This window comes from Bos grunniens, chromosome 2 (assembly GCF_055505025.1).
Source record: "Bos grunniens cultivar Pamir isolate PY7600 chromosome 2, Bosgru_T2T1.0, whole genome shotgun sequence".
NCBI classification, from domain to species: domain Eukaryota; kingdom Metazoa; phylum Chordata; class Mammalia; order Artiodactyla; family Bovidae; genus Bos; species Bos grunniens.
Genome location: NC_141166.1, coordinates 45,555,542 through 45,573,061, shown reverse-complemented (window position 1 = coordinate 45,573,061; position 17,520 = coordinate 45,555,542). Strand labels below are relative to the sequence as shown.

At 37.1% G+C, this 17,520-nt stretch overlaps 1 protein-coding gene across 38 annotated transcripts in view; it reads left to right on the top strand.

The window, feature by feature from the left end:
* The window catches only part of CARF (calcium responsive transcription factor), a 75,638-nt gene that overhangs the window by 27,274 nt on the left and 30,844 nt on the right, over positions 1-17,520 (top strand). For 23 of the 38 annotated variants that reach the window (XR_015143618.1, XR_015143642.1, XR_015143708.1 and 20 more), the window contains 5 exons: positions 3,791-3,911; positions 10,189-10,332; positions 10,934-11,167; positions 13,277-13,439; positions 14,391-14,454. Coding sequence is in view for 30 of the 38 variants with exons in the window: in XM_086345293.1 (XP_086201419.1) it covers positions 3,791-3,911; positions 10,189-10,332; positions 10,934-11,167; positions 13,277-13,439; positions 14,391-14,454 (726 nt within the window). In the remaining 8 variants the exon portion in view is untranslated. Of the gene's footprint in view, positions 1-3,773; positions 3,912-10,188; positions 10,333-10,933; positions 11,168-13,276; positions 13,440-14,390; positions 14,455-17,520 lie in introns of all 38 variants that reach the window. The other 15 variants (XR_015143715.1, XR_015143716.1, XM_086345433.1 and 12 more) reach the window with 5 other exon arrangements.

Genomic DNA, 17,520 nt, shown 5'->3' with positions numbered 1-17,520 from the left:
AAAATTATTTATGGTTCTTTATATTCTGCATATTAATTCTTTGTTTTATGTATTATAAAATAGTTTCTCAAGCTGATTTTCCTTTTACCATTACTTAGAAGAAGTTAGTATCATTTTTATCAACATTTTTACTCATGATTGGTGTGTTTGGCTTTTATTTGCAAGGTTTACTGTACCCTACATAGATTAGGATATTCAACTTAGCATCTTAAATTGTATAGTTTTCACATCTACTTATTTGTATTATATATTGCAGTGTAACAAATTACCCCAAATGTGGTGGGTGAAAACAACAAACATTTACTGTTTCACAGTTTCTGTGGGTCAGAAATGCAGGAGCAGCTTAGCAAGGAGGTTCTGCTGCAAGTTCTCTCACAAGAATGCAATTAAGGTGTTGGCTGGAGCACAGTCATCTTTGGGCTTGTCTGGGGGTGGATCTGCTTCCAAGCTGACTCCTGTGGCTGTTGGCAGGCTTCTTTCTTGTTGGGTGGGCCTTCTCACAGAGCTGCCTCACCATATGACATCTGATTTCACCCAGAGAGAGCAATTGACTAAGAAAGTATCTTAAGATGGAAGTCATAGTCTTCTTATAACTTAATATCAAAAATAAATCCTGTCACTTTTGCCATCTGAGCCACCAGGGAATCTACAAATGGACACACCAGATGGTCAATGCCAAAATAAGATTGATTATATTCTTTGCAGCAAAAGATGGAGAACCTCCATATAGTCAGTGAAAACAAGACCAGGCCCTGACTGTGGCTCAGATCATGAACTCCTTATTGCCAAATTCAGACTTAAAGAAAGTAGGGAAAACCACTAGACCATTCAGGTATGACCTAAATCAAATCACTTACGATTATACAGTAGAAGTGACAAATAGATTCCAGGGATTAGCTCTGATAGACAGAGTCCCTGAAGAACTAGGGATGGAGGTTCATGACATTGTACAGGAGGCAGGGATCAAGACCATCCCCAAAAAAAAGAAATGCAAAAAGGCAAAATGGTTGTTTGACCAGGCCTTACAGATAATGGAGAAAAGAAGACAAACAAAAAGCAAGGACAAAAGGAAAGATACACCATTTAAATGCAGAGTACCAAAGAATAGCAGGGAGAGATAAGAAGCCTTCCTTAGTGATCAATGCAAAGAAATAGAGGAAAACAATAGAATGGGAAAGACTAGACATCTCTTCAAGAAGATTAGAGATTCAAAGGCAACATTTCATGCAAAGATAGGCACAATAAAGGACAGAAATAGTATGGACCTAACAGAAGCAGAAGATATTAAGAAATGGCAAGAATACACAGAAGAACTGTACAAAACAGATCTTCACGACCCAGATAATCACGATGGTGTGATCATCCACCTAGAGCCAGACATCCTAGAATGAGAAGTCTAGTGGGCCTTAGGAAGCATCACTACAAACAAAGCTAGTAGAGGTGATGGAATTTCCGTTAAGCTATTTCAAATCCTAAAAGATGATGCTGTGAAAATGCTGCACTCAACATGCCAGCAAATTTGGAAAACTCAGCAGGACTGGAAAAGGTCAGTTTTCATTCCAATCCCAAAGAAAGGCAATGCCAAAGAATACTCAAACTATCGCACAGTTGTACCCATCTCAAAGGCTAGCAAAGTAATGCTCAAAATTCTCCAAGCCAGGCTTCAACAGTACATTTACCATGAACTTCCAGATGTTCAAGCTTGATTTACAAAAGGCAGAAGAACTAGAGATCAAATTGCTAGCATCCATTGTATTATTGAAAAAGCGAGAGTTTCAGAAAAACATGTACTTCTGCTTTATTGACTATGCCAAAGCCTTTGACTATGTGGATCACAACAAACTGTGGAAAATTCTTGAAGAGATGGGATACCAGACCATCTGACCTGTCTCCTGAGAAATCTGTATGCAGGTTAAGAAGCAACAGTTAGAAGTGAACATTCAACAACAGACTGGTTCCAAATCGGGAAAGGAGTACGTCGAGGCTGTTATATTGTCACCCTGCTTATTAAACTTAAATGCAGAGTACATAATGAGAAATGTTGGACTGGATGAAGCACAAACTGGAATCAAGATTGTTGGGAGAAATATCAATAGCCTCAGATATGCAGATGACAATACCCTTATGGCAGAAAGGGGAGAAGAGCTAAAGAGCCTCTTAATGAAAGTGAAAGAGGAGAGTGTAAAGGCTGGCTTAAAACTCATTATTCAGAAAAGTAAGATCATGGCATCTGGTCCCAGCACTTCATGGCAAATAGATGGGGAAACAGTGGAAACAGTGAGAGACTTTATTTTGGGGGGCTCAATATTACTGCAGATGGTGACTGCAGCCATGAAATTAAAAGACGCTTGCTCCTTGGAAGAAAAGTTGTGACCAACCTAGATAGCATATTAAAAAGCAGAGACATTACTTTGCCTACAAAGGTCTGTCTAGTCAAAGCTATGGTTTTTCCAGGAGTCACATATGGATGTGATAGTTGGACTCTAAAGAAAGCTGAGCACCAAAGAATTGAGCTTTTGAACTGTGGTGTTGGAGAAGACTTGAGAGTCCCTTGGACTGCAAGGAGATCCAACCAGTCCATCCTAAAGGAAGTCAGTCCTGCATATTCATTGGAAGAACTGATGTTGAAGCTGAAACTCCAATACTTTGGCCACCTGATGCAAAGAACTGACTCATTTGAAAAGACCCTGAGGCTGGGAAAGATTGAAAGTGAGAGGAGAAACGGATGACAGAGGATGAGATGGTTGGATGGCATCACCAACTCAATGGACATGAGTTTAAGTAAATTCCAGGAGTTGGTGATGAACCGGGAGGCCTGGCGTGCTGCAGTCATGGGGTTGGAAAGAGTCAGACATGACTGAGTGACTAAACTGAACTGCACTGTCCTGAGCACTGAAGAATTGATGCTTTTCAACCATGATGTTGGAGAAAACTCTTGAGAGTCCCTTGGGGTACAAGTAGATAAAACCTGTCCATCCTAAAGGAAATCAGTCCTGAATATTGATTGAAAGGACTGATGCTGAAGCTGAAACTCTTAATACTTTGGCCACCTGATGCAAAGAACTAATTCATTGGAAAAGACCCTGATGCTGGGAAAGATTGAAGGTGGAAGGAGAAGGGGATGACAGGGGATGAGATGGTTGGATGGCATCACCGACTTGATGGACTTCAGTTTGAGCAAGCTCTGGGAGTTGATGAAGGACAGGGAAGCCTGGTATGCTGCAGTCCATGGGGTCACAAAGATTTGAGCATGACTGATCGACTGAACTGACTGATGACTTCTACCATAGTCATTAGAAGTAAGTATAGCTCATGCCCACAGGGATGGAATTACCAAGGACATGAGTACCAGGAGCCAGGATCATTGAGGGTCATCTTAGAGGTTGGTAATCACATGATTTGAACAGCTCAAATAGAAATAAGGAAATCAATTATAAAAGGAAATAAAAATATAAAAGACTTTCATATTTGTTAACAAATGTAGCATTTGCTAATTTTTACTTACAAAGTAATTTTATTATTAAAATTATGTGTATGTAAATATCAGTTGACATTCAGTGGATGTGGTGTTTGCTGATTTCCTTACATAATTTGATACGATTGGTAAATATTATAATAAACTTTTATATTTATGGGTTTGTATATCTCAGTAGGACTGATATTTTCTTTCCTTAAGATTGTGTAATTGGAAGTATAGATTTTGTCACTGCTACTACCAAGTAGTTTTTAATCTAGTACCCAGAGCAGATGGATACTTGAATTAATATCAATAGTTGGTTTTGGCCCACAGGGAGTAGAGCTGTCGTAATGGAGTGTCAATATGGGCCAAGGAGAAAAGGTTTCCAGTTAAAAAAAATTGGAGAGCTGGAAAATAGGTCTTGTCAGCTCTACAAAGCCACTTGTCCAGCCCGGTAAGCTTCATATTTCTTTTATTTTTTATTAAGTACTTATATTTGAATAGTTAATATGCACATGTGCATGTTTTTATTATGTTTAAGCTGTGCCGGAAACTATACAGTGAAATCTGTTTCCTCTTACCCTGCATGTCCCACTTGAAGGCAACAACTCTTACCAGTGTCTTGAGTAACTTTTCAAAGATATTCTGTATATATGCCTATTATATATATCTCTCACTTTTCCCTCATAAATGTTGAAGATCACTAATATTTTCTTTCCTTAAATTTCGGTATACCTTCTTTTCTTCTATAAATTCACATGGATATATTTCCATTCTGAATGCCTAATGTGGTTATTTGCTCAAAACTATTGTTTCATACTAGTGTGATTGTAGAGACATATACTACTATATACACTTAAAAATTGTTTTAAATTTAGGTATAATTGATTTATAATGTGTTAGTTTCTGCTATACAACACAGTGATTCAGTTATATATGTAATTACTTGTTTTCATTTTCTTTTCCACTGTAGTTTATCACAGGATATTAATTATAGTTCCCTCATTATATTGTAGCACCATGGTGTTTTACTCTATGTTTTTTTATTCATTCTCAATATGTCTCAAAGCTGGCACCATGGCTGTGTATAAATGAGCTGATTCCTTCTTTTTATTAACTGATCAATTGATTTTAAAAATTGAAATATAATTGACATATAACATTATATTAGTTTCCTGGTTCCATTTTAATAGCCATATAATATTCCACTTGTAGATGAATTATCGTTTACTTAGCCCTCCAACAATGAACTGTAGGCACTGAGAAGTATTCTTCATTATTATTTATGAAGCTGCAGCTAATAACACTGTAGCTATTTCTATATTAATGGAATAAATTCCTTGAAATTAGATTGTTAGGGCAAGTATTGTGTTCTTTTTAAATGCTGGCAGTTGTTGGAGAGTTGGAGAGTTGCTTGGTAGTGATTTTACCAATTATATTCACAGCAGCAATATATAAGACCAACATAGTCAGTTTTAGGTAGAATAGGACTACTGAGTAGTCATTGCTTTGACTGAGGATGAAAAATGTACACCAATGAAAGACTTTTATAATGTCTTTCAGTAATAATATTCTGTTTCACACATTTATAGTGTTTTAAATCATAAGATAAAATTTAAAAGTAACACGTAAATGTTAAATTTAGTTGAGCTTTGAAATCCTTATTTTAGCAATACATGTCATATCACAATCTCAGCATTCTCAAATAGTTTTTAAAGCCAGTTAAGCTTTAATCTGATAATGTTAACTTTAGACAGTGTTAAAACCTGACTGTTAAACATGACCATTAAACAATTGCTTTGAAGTATAAGCAATTTAGAACTTTAGACATAACTTGGGAAAAAGTCACTATATGTGAAGAAATTATTTTATTCTCAATCATTCTAAAAGTACTTTTTGAGTATCTAATGGGTACCAGAAAGAATGAAGTGACAGAGGCAAAGCAAAAACAACACCCAGTTGTGGATGTGACTGGTGATGGAAGTAAAGTCTGATGCTGTAAAGAGCAATATTGCATGGGAACCTGGAATGTTAGGTCCATCAGTTCAGTTCAGTCGCTCAGTCGTATCCGATTCTTTGCCATCCCATGGACAGCAGCACGCCAGGCCTTCCTGTCCATCACCAACTCCCAGAGTTTACTCAAACTCGTGTCCATTGAGTTGGTGATGACATCCAACCATCTCATCCTCTGTCGTACCCTTCTCATCCCACTTTCAATCTTTCCCAGCATCAGGGTTTTTCAAATGAGTCAGTTTTTTACATCGGGTGCCCAAAGTATTGGAGTTTCTGCTTCAGCATCAGTCCTTCCAAAAAACATCCAGGACTGACTTCCTTTAGGATGGACTGGTTGGACCTCCTTGCTGTCCAGGGGACTCTGAACAGTATTCTCGAATACTACAGTTCAAAAGCATCAATTCTTCAGCACTCAGCTTTCTTTATAATCCAACTCTCACATGCATACATGACTACTGGAAAAACCATAGCTTTGACTAGACAGACCTTTGTAGGCAAAGTAATGTCTCTGCTTTTTAATATGCTATCTAGGTTGGTCACAACTTTTCTTCCAAGGGACAAGCTTCTTTTAATTTCATGGCTGCAGTCACCATCTGCAGTGATTTTGGAGTCCAAAAAAATAAAGTCTTTCACTGTTTCTACTGTTTCCCCATCTATTTGCCATGAAGTGCTGGGACCAGATGCCATCATCTTACTTTTCTGAATGTTTAGTTTTAAGCCAACTTTTCACTCTCCTCTTTCACTTTCATCAAGAGTCTCTTTAATTCTTCTTCACTTTTTGTCATAATGGTGGTGTCATCTGCATATCTGAGGTTATTGATATTTCTCCCTGCAGTCTTTGTTCCAGGTTGTGCTTTATCCAGTCCTGCATTTCTCATGATGTACTCTGCATATAAGGTAAATAAGCAGGGTGACAATATACAGGCTTGACATACTCCTTTCCCGATTTGGAGCCAGTCTCTTGTTCCATGTCCAGTTTTCTCTGTTGCTTCTTGACCTGCATACAGATTTCTCAGGAGGCAGGTCAGGTGGTCTGGTATTCCCGTCTCTTCAAGAAGTTTCCACAGTTTGTTGTGATCCACACAGTCAAAGACTTTGACATAGTCAATAAAGTAGAAATAGATGTTTTTCTGGAACTCTCTTGCTTTTTCCATGATCCAGCAGATGTTGGCAATTTGGTCTCTGGTTCCTCTGCCTTTTCTAAATCCAGCTTAAACATCTGGAAGTTCACAGTTCACGTACCATTGAAGCCTGGCTTATAGAATTTTGAGCATTAATTTGCTAACGTGTGTGATGAGGGCAATTATGCAGTAGTTTGAGTATTCTTTGCATTGCCTTTCTTTGGGATTGGAATGAAAACTGACCATGAATTAAGGCAAATTGGAAGTGGTCAAACAGGAGATGGCAAGAGTGAACATCGACACTTTAGTAATCAGTGAACTAAAATGGACTGGAATGGGTGAATTTAACTCAGATGACCAATATATTTACTACGGTGGGCAAGAATCCCTTAGAAGAAATAGAGTAGCCATCATAGTAAGCCAGAGTCCAAAATGCAGTTATTAGATGCAATCGCAAAAATGACAGAATGATCTCTGTTTGTTTCTAAGGCAAGCCATTCAATATCACAGCAATCCAAGTTTATGCCCTGACCAATAATGCTACAGAAGCTCAAGGGAATTGTTCTATGAAGACTTACAACACCTTGTAGAACTAACACCCCAAAATGATCTCCTTTTCATTATCGGGGACTGGAATGCAAAAGTATGAAGTCAAGAAACACCTGGAGTAACAGGCAGATTTGGCCTTGGAGTACAGAATGAAGCAGGGCAAAGGCTAATAGAGTTCTTCCAAGAGAATGCACCGGTCATAGCAAACAGCCTCTTCCAACAACACAAGAGAAGACTCTACACATGGACATCACCAGATGGTCAACACCGAAATCAGACTGATTATATTCTTCACAGCCAAAGATGGAGAAGTTCCATACAGTCAGCAAAAACAAGACTGGGATCTGACTGTGGCTCAGATCATGAACTCCTTATTGCCAAATTCAGACTTAAGTTGAAGAAAGTAGGGAAAACCACTAGACCATTCAGGTATAACCTAAATCAAATCCCTTAAAATTATACAGTGGAAGTGACAAATAGATTCCAGGGATTAGATCTGATAGACAGAGTCCCTGAAGAACTATGGACAGAGGTTCATGACATTGTACAGGAGGCAGTGATCAAACCATCCCCAAGAAAAAGAAATGCAAAAAGGTGAAATGGTTGTCTGACGAGGCCTTACAAATCGCTGAGAAAAGAAGAGAAGTAAAAGGCAAAGCAGGAAAGGAGAGATATACCCATTTGAATGCAGAGTTCCACAGAATAGTGAGGAGAGATAAGAAAGTCTTCCTCACTGATCAATGCAAAGAAATAGAGGAAAACAATAGAATGGGAAAGACTAGAGATCTTTTCAAAAAAGAAAAAAAAATAGAGATACCAAGGGAACTTTTCATGCAAAGATGTGCACAATAAAGGACAGGAATGGTATGGACCTAACCGAAGCAGAAGAAACTAAGTAGACGTGGCAAGAATACACAGAAAACTATACAAAAAATTTCTTCACGACCCAGAAAATCACAATGGTGTGATCACTGACCTAGAGCCACACATGCTGGAATGTGAAGTCAAGTCGGCCTTAGAAAGCATCACTATGAACAAAGCTAGTGGAGTTGATGGAATTCCCATTGAGCTATTTCAAATCCTAAAAAATGATGCTGTGAAAATGCTGCACTCAATATGCCAGCAAATTTGGAAAACTTAGCAGTGGCCACAGGCCTGGAAAAGGTCAGTTTTCATTCTAATCCCAAAGAAAGGCAATGCCAAAGAATGCTCAAACTACCGCACAATTGCACCCATCTCACACGCTAGCAAAGTAATGCTCAAAGCTCTCCAAGCCAGGTTTCAATGGTACATGAACTGTGAACTTCCAGATGTTCAAACTGGATTTAGATAAGGTGGAGGAACCAGAGTCAAGTTGTCAACACCCATTGGATCATTGAAAAAGTGAGAGTTCCTGAAAAACATGTACTTCTGCTTTATTGAGTATGCCAAAGCCTTCGACTGTTTGGATCACAACAAACTGTGAAAAATTCTTGAAGAGATGGGCATAACAGACCACCTGACCTGACTCCTGAGAAATCTGTATGCAGGTGAAGAAGCAACAGATAGAACTGGACATGGAACAACAGACTGGTTTCAAATCGGTAAAGGAGTACGTCAAGGTTGTATATATTTAACTTACATGCAGATTATTTCATGAGAAATGCCAGGTTGCATGAAGCACAACCTGTAACAAAGACTGCCGGGAGAAATATCAATAACCTCGAATATGCAGATGACACCACCCTTATGGCAGAAAGTGAAGAGAAACTAAAAAGCCTCTTGATGAAAGTGAAAGTGGAGAGTGAAAAAGTTGGCTTAAAGCTCAACATTCAGAAAACGAAGATCATGGCATCCGGTCCCATCACTTCATGGGAAATAGATGGGGAAACAGTGGAAACAGTGTCAGACTTTATTTTTTGGGGCTCCAAAATCACTGCAGATGGTGAGTGCAGCCGTGAAATTAAAAGACACTTACTCCTTGGAAGGAAAGTTATGACCAACCTAGATAGCATATTTAAAAGCAGAGATATTACTTTTCCAACAAAGGTTCATCTAGTCAAAGCTATGGTTTTTCCAGTAGTCATGTATGCATGTGAGAGTTGGACTGTAAAGAAAGCTGAGTGCTGAAGAATTGACGCTTTTAAACTGTGGTGTTGGAGAAGATGTGAGAGTCCCTTGGACTGCAAGGAGATCCAACCAGTCCATCCTAAAGGAAGTCAGTCTTGCATATTCATTGGAAGGACTGATGGTAAAGCTGAAACTCCAGTATCTGAAGCAAGGAATTGATTCATTTGAAAAACCCTGATGCTGGGAAAGGTTGAAAGTGGGAAAAGAAGGGGTCAACAGAGAATGAGATGGTTGGATGGCATCACTGACTCAATGGACATGATTTTGAGTAAACTCCGGGAGTTGGTGATGGACAGGGAGGCCTCGCATGCTGCAGTCCATGGGGTCGCAAAGAGTCAGACACGACTGAACTGAACTGAACTGACTCTGTGCCCAGCAACGACATTGTGTATCTTGGGAAGGAGGGAGATGGAACATTGAGATGATAAACTTCACATGAAAAGCAATATAATATTTGAAGAAATTAAAAGATGGATAAATAAACTAGAATCATATAGAATGCTCTGAATGCTGCTAAATCATTTTTACTTGATTAAGGTGCAAATAGATTTCAACAGTGGTACAAATGTGAAGAATTATTATGGCGTTGATATAGCAAGTGGATGTAAGAAATGAGATAATGGTGGCTAGAAGCCCCAGAAGGAGGGCATTACAGTAATTAGGCATGAGCAGGAGAATGGAGAAGAGACAGATCCAGGAAAAAAAAAAGTTAGTTTCATAGTGTTTAGACATTTTTACTAAAGTAATGACTACTGTTAATTTGCTAAGTATTATATACTGAGACTATGGCATATCTTTCACATAATGATCTGAATGCTTTCTAGATAATCAAATTTTCTCTAAACTTTAGTAATGCTTAAATTAAACTTCTGTTTGATAAGTTAGATAATCTTGAGATTATAGTTTAATGGAGCAAATTCTTGTTTTTCTTATGAAAAGGATTTACATTAAAAAAGTACAGAAATTTCCTGACTATAGAGTTCCTACAGACCCCAAAATTGACAGGAAGATAATCCGAATGGAGCAGGAGAAAGCCTTTAACTTGCTAAAAAAGAACTTGGTAGATGCTGGTGGTGTTCTTAGGTATGACGTTTACATTGTTCTTGTATTTACAAGTTACTGTGTTCCTTTTACAAGAATTCTGTCTATAAGAGAAATTATATTATGTTTTCCAATTATTCCATTAAGAAATAGTTTCTATAAGGTAGATGTTGTATTAGTAGCTCCCTAGGTATTAAACTGATTTGCCATGTATAAGTCATTGAGTTCATCAACCCCATGTGGATAATTTTGACCAAAGAATTCTGTATACCACATGGAAGTTTTTTCCCAACATGATAAACTCATATTTGGAAACACGTTTTATTATATATTTAGTACTTTCTTGCAACCTGATTTACTATAGCCTACCAGGCTTCTCTGTTCATGGCATTTCCCAGGCAATAATAGTGGAGTGGGTTGCCATTTCCTTCTCTAGTGGCTCTTTTTGACCCAGGGATCAAACCCACATCTCCTGCATTGGCAGGTGGATTCTTCACCACTGAAGTACTTGGGAAACACTTAATATGATATTATTATATATAATTTTTCAAAAAAATTATTCCTTCTCTTGATGAGTATTAACAGAAGTATATAATTCTTGCCTTTTTCTAGTAATATAATTTTAAATATTTTCTCTCATTAGGTGGTATGTACAGTTACCTACGCAGCAAGCTCATCAGTATCATGAATTAGAGACTCCCTGCCTCCCTTTATCATCTTCCTCCTTTCCCATATCTTCTCTTGAAGAAGAAGAAGCTGCAATTAGAGATGAGAATTGTACATTGCCCTCACGTCTACATCCTCAAGTAGCACATAAAATTCAAGAATTAGTATCACAGGGAATAGAACAAGTGTATGCAGTTAGAAAACAGCTAAGGTACAGTAGAAACAAATTGTTCTTTTATGTTTTTCATTTTTGTTTGCTGGTTTAAATAATACACTTAACATTATAGACATATTCCAGGATATATGCTATCAATATGCAGGGAATATAGTTTATTAACATATTAAAATAATATTATTTATGTGTTGATCACTTTTAGCAGATGCTTTGCAAGCCATGAGTAATGATTTGAATTACTCATTTGAGATATTCTATGTTCAGATTTGGCAAATTAGACTATTTTAAAATGATATATATATTGAATTATATACTAAATACCTTTATAGAAAGAAAATTTTTAGCAAAGATTTTAAAACATTGGCCAAGATATTTGTTTTAACCCATTTGAAATGTGCAGTTAAATTTTATTGAAACAAAATAATATGAGCAATTTTTTGTCTAATGAAATTTTATATGTAGTACTCTGTGTGTGCATGCTAAGTCACTTCAGTCGTGTTCGACTCTTTGCGACCCTGTGGACTGCAGCCCGCCAGGCTCCTCTGTCCATGGGATTCTCCAGGCAAGAGTACTGGAGTGGGGTGCCATGCACTCCTCCAGGGTATCTTCCCGACACAGGGATCAAACCCATGTCTCCTGTGGCTCCTGGATTGCAGGTGGATTCTTTACTGTTTAGCCACTGGGGAAGCCCCATATAGTACTCTGGTCTAATTTTATTGGTACTCAGGATATAATAATAATAATTATTATAAATATGAGGCATTTACTATGTGTGTGCCAAATAGTATGCTAAGTACTTTATAGGCACAAGCTCATTTATTCCTATGACTTTATAAATTTAGTGTATTTATCCTCATTCTTCAGATGAGGAAATGGAGACTTGGGATGGTTAAAGAGATATAGCTAGAAGTAAAGTCTAGGTGTACAACCTTGCTCTTCACCGTGGTTTCTGCTTCTTAACTGACCTTATTCCTGCTGGTTACTGTGTAGTCAGATCTGAATGAGTATTTCCCAGGATTATTTCTTAATTAATACATGACTTCTGTTTAACAGATTTCTTAGACATTTTATGTTTATTTACATTGGGGCATTGTTAGAACAGAGCCAAAGTTTGGTAAGCCATCCACTATTTTACTAAACCTAAATCTTAAGAACAAAAGTATGATATAGCTCTGCAATATGGCCTACTGAATATAATGCACAAAGCATGTGTATATTTAATTTTATTATTTCTTTTTATATATTTACTTTTTATACCATCTTGTGGCAACATTGCCTTTTATTTCTATCTTTTTGGTCTACTTGTAAAATTTGAGCAGATCATTTTTCATATATTATTTGAAGACTTTTGAAAGCAATGAAATATATTTATATGTGTAAATTTGTTATAGGCCTAGTCTGTCTTAGTTACTAGCCTGGTGTATGACTTTGGGCAAATTACTTAATTTCTGTAGCCCTTAGTTCCCTCTTCTGTAAAGTTGGAATGTTGATTATACTTACCTCACAAGATTATAGGATGGGTTAAAGGAGATACTAGATGTAAAGTCAGAGAAGGCAATGGCACTCCACTCTAGTACTCTTGCCTGGAAAATCCCATGGATGGAGGAGCCTGGTGGGCTGCAGTCCCTGGGGTCGCTAAGAGTCAGATATGACTGAGCCACTTCACTTTCACTTTTCACTTTCATGCATTGGAGAAGGAAATGGCAACCCACTCCAGTGTTATTGCCTGGAGAATCCCAGGGACGGGGGAGCCTGGTAGGCTGCCGTCTATGGGGTTGCACAGAGTCGGACACAACTGAAGTGACTTAGCAGCAGCAGATATAAAGTGTTCAGGTCAGTGACTGACAGAGTAAGCATTCAAAAGCATACTATTTTTGAACTGAAAATAGTGATTTCATTAAATTCATAAAAATATCAAAGCTCATTCTAAGATATGCAGGTGTTTAACCAGTGAAAATATTACCTTTCTTTTAATCTGCATGAATTCTATGACTTAACGTGTTGAAAAAAGTAGAAAAATATAAATTACTTATAAAGCTGTAAATCATACTTTACAGAATTATATGCTAAAAGAGAACCTTTCTCACTATAACTAAATTATTAGATTGCTAGATTATGTTTTTATTCTATTTTATATTTCCACAGAAAATTTGTTGAAAGGGAACTCTTCAAACCTGATGAAGTACCTGAAAGACATAATTTATCCTTTTTTCCAACTGTAAATGATATAAGAAATCACATCCATGAGGTACAGAAATCCTTGAGAAATGGAGATAATATATGTAACTCAGAGATTATTCCAGCAACGGTATGATTACAACTGTAATTTCTTGTTTTATTACCAATGGTCTTTCTCAGCTAATTCGTGGTTGCTATTAGGCCATATAAATAACTGTGATGTAAGGAAAAATAGTGTTTTTCCCCAAAATGTAAACACTGAACTCTTAGGTGATGATTTAACTAAAATGTTTTTTATTACTCCCATAAAAAGAAATTTAAGTGAATTTCTAGCCGTGACTATAATAACAATAGTAATCTTCACTTAAAAATCAACATATTTTATCTCCATAAAAGTATATCTTATTTATTGAGTGCATAGTATGTATATCTCCACCTCTTTTTAAATATGTCAGCAAGTTTAAATAGAATAGTATAGACTTGAATGTGATGATGTTGGTTCTATATGCCCTCTGCGGATGTAAAGCTTACCTCATACTCTGATAGTGTAGTTTCCCCCAGCAAAGTGGCCATTTCTACCTACTCTGAAGAGAGTATAAACTACCCAGAAACTGCTGATAGTAATATACACAATGGTTACCTGGAAATTACCCAGAAACTACTAATTGTGATACACACAATGATTTTGGCATTAAAATCTCAAGTAACAGTATCTGCTGTCTACATTTTTAATCTCTAGATTCAGTAACTGAATAGTTTGAAATTTGTTACTAAGCTTGAGCTACTCTTCTTTTCTATCCAAAACGCTTAGTCATTCACTATCCAAAATTCAGAAACTAAAATAGATTTGAGTACCAGTAGTCTTTGTCAAATTCTTGCTATCTGAACTTGGGAAGATAATTTATTTGAGTAGTTAAGTATACTTATGCTTTGAGAATGTGAACAAGTGAAGAAAGTAATTATAGAATACAGCACATTTATACTATGATTGGGTAAGATATGACAGTTGCATTGCTATTTTAAAATAGTTTTAGAGATAAATGCTTTGTTCTTTTTACTGAAGTAAGTGTTCCCATTTCAGCTTCAATGGACTACAGATAGTGGGAATATTCTCAGAGAGACTGTGACAGTTACACTTGGAGAAGGTAGGTTATCTTGAATAATTCAATTTCAAGATATAAAATCAAGCAGTGTTAAAAGATATTATCTCATCTAATTTGTCTCATCTAAGTTATGGATAAGGAAACCATGGCCCAAAAAGGCAAGAGCAACTATGTTAGGATTTATCAAAAATATTTCTAGCTATTTAAATTTCCTATGTATATATCAGATTTTATTTTTATGATTGAAATTTTGAGGCTAATGATTATTAGCCTGGTTTACTCTAAAGCTAGGCTAATTTCAATAGTAATAACTCTAAGATACCTTGATCAGGAAACTATTGTCCATTTTGTATGGTTTGCTTTTTCTCTTATGTTTCTTACTCCTGTGTTCTCTCCATATTCCAGGCTTATTTCAGCCCTTTTGTTCTGTCTTCGAGAAATGTCTTTTCTCCTCTTCTGAGTGGCAAACTCCTCTCACCACTCAAATTGCAGTTTCTTTGGCCTTAGGTGCTTTCTTAACTTCATCCCCCTATGTAAATTTGGATATTCAGTCTTTTTTATTTACCTCTGCATTTAACATGCTATTCTTTGTTTATGGATATATATCTTTTATTATGATTTGGGAATTGTGTTTTTTTTTTTTTTTTGTAAATGCAGGTACAAAGTTTGTTACCAGAGACATAGCACAGAAAGTGGGACAGTACACAGAGAAATGGTTAGTTTAGTTAAGATGGAGGGGCAAGGCAGAGATATACACCCAGAGAGAAAGGCTGTTGGCGTTCCCCCTAGTGAGGAGGAGCTGAGAATCATATTCAAATTAATATCCCTAGTTCTTAGCATGCTGCTGCTGCTAAGTCACTTCAGTCGTGTCCGACTCTGTGCGACCCCATAGACGGCAGCCCACCAGGCTCCCCTGTCCCTGGGATTCTCCAGGCAATAACACTGGAATGGGTTGCCATTTCCTTCTCCAATGCATGAAAATGAGAAGTTCTTAGCATAGTGGCTTCTAAAAACTTAACATGTAAATAAATACTTTAAAATAAATTAATAATATGTAGAATACAATTTTTTTTTAGTCTTTGGCTATTGACCTTTAAGAATTACTTTGCTTATAGAATAGCTTGCAAATTGTTTAGAATTATTCTTTTGTTCTGTGTATATTTAATTCAGTGTATGCTGAGCATAGAAAAGTAAGTTTCTTGCTTCATTGAATTTAAATTTTAGGAAGATAAAAAGACTACAGCATATTCTAATTAAGTACTATAATGAATAGTAATGGTATTACAATGAGAGAGAGTTGACAGTATTACCATGATAGAATTGTGCCAAACTATGTGGGAACAGTGATAGAGATATGTAACTTAGTCCAGAGAGTAGGGAAGGGACATTTGAGAAAGTGACTTTTATTTTTATTTTTTTAAATTAGAGGACAGTTGCTTTAAAACGGCTGTTAGTTTGTGCTGTACAGCAAAGTGTATCAACTGTGTGTATACACATATCTTCTGTTTTTTGGATTTCCTTCCCATTTAGGTCACCACAGAGCACTGAGTAAAGTTCCCTGTGCTATACAGTAGGTTATGATTAGTTATCCATTTTATATATAGTAGTAGAGAGTGTGACTTTTAAACTGAGAACTGAAGAATGAATAGGAATTTACTAATCAAAGGAATAGCATGTTCAAACACCAAGCAAGAAAGAGGATGCCATGACCAAGGAACTTAATGCTTAAGTGGTCTTAAGTAGAGACAGTGGTTGGAGATAAAACTGAATAAGCATAATAGATTTAGGAGGTCCTTTCACCTTTCCAAATGAAAGGTGATAGTGGTGTTGTTTGCAGTTGGTGACATTTATACAAGAATTAGGCACATTTAAGAGTTATCTTCAGTTCAATTCAGTCTCTCAGTCTTGTCCAACTCTGCAACCCCGTGGACTGCAGCATGCCAGGTCTCCCTGTCCATCACCAACTCCCGGAGTTTACAATCTCATTTCCATTGAGTCGATGATGCCATCTAACCATCTCATCCTCTGTCGTCCCCTTCTCCTCCCGCCTTCAATCTTTGCCAGCATCAGGGTCTTTTCAAATGAGTCAGCTCTTTGCATCAGGTGTGTCATCTGCATATCTGAGGTTATTGATATTTCTCCCGGCAGTCTTGATTCCAGCTTGTGCTTTATCCAGTCCAGCATTTCTCATGAAGTACTCTGCATGTAAGTTAAATAAGCAGGGTGACAATATACAGCCTTGACGTACTTGTTTCCCGATTTGGAACCAGTCCGTTGTTCCATGTCTAGTTCTAACTGTTGCATCTTGACCTGCATACAGATTTCTCAGGAGGCAGGTCAGGTGGTCTGATATTCCCATCTCTTCAAGAATTTTCCACAGTTTGTTGTGATCCACACAGTCAAAGGCTTTGACATAGTCAATAAAGCAGAAGTAGATGTTTTTCTGAACTCTCTCGCTTTTTTGATGATCCATCGGATGTTGGCTATTAAATCTCTGGTTCCTCTGCCTTTTCTAAATCCAGCTCAAACATCTGGAACTTCGCGGTTCATGTACTGTTGAAGCCTGGCTTGGAGAATTTTGAGCATTACTTTACTAACGTGTAAGATGAGTGCAACTGTGTGGTAGTTTAAGCATTCTTTGGCATTGCCTTTCTTTGGGATTGGAATGAAAACTGACCTTTTCCAGTCCTGCTGAGTTTTCCAAATTTGCTGGCATGTTGAGTGCAGCATTTTCACAGCATCATCTTTTAGGATTTGAAATAGCTCAACTGTAATTCTATCACCTCCACTAGCTTTGTTCCTCGTAATGTTTCCTAATGCCCACTTGACTTCATATTCCAGGATGTCTGGCTCTAGGTGAGTGATCACACCATCGTGACTATCTGGGTCGTGAAAATCTTTTTTATATAGTTCTTCTGTGTATTCTTGCCACCTCTTCTTAGTATCTTCTGCTTCTATTAGGCCCATCTTTGCATGAAAAGTTCCTTTGGTATCTCTTTTTTTTTTTTTGGTATCTCTTTTTTTTTTTTTTTTGAAGAGATCTCTAGTCTTTCCCATTCTATTGTTTTCCTCTATTTCTTTGCACTGATTGCTGAGGAAGGCTTTCTT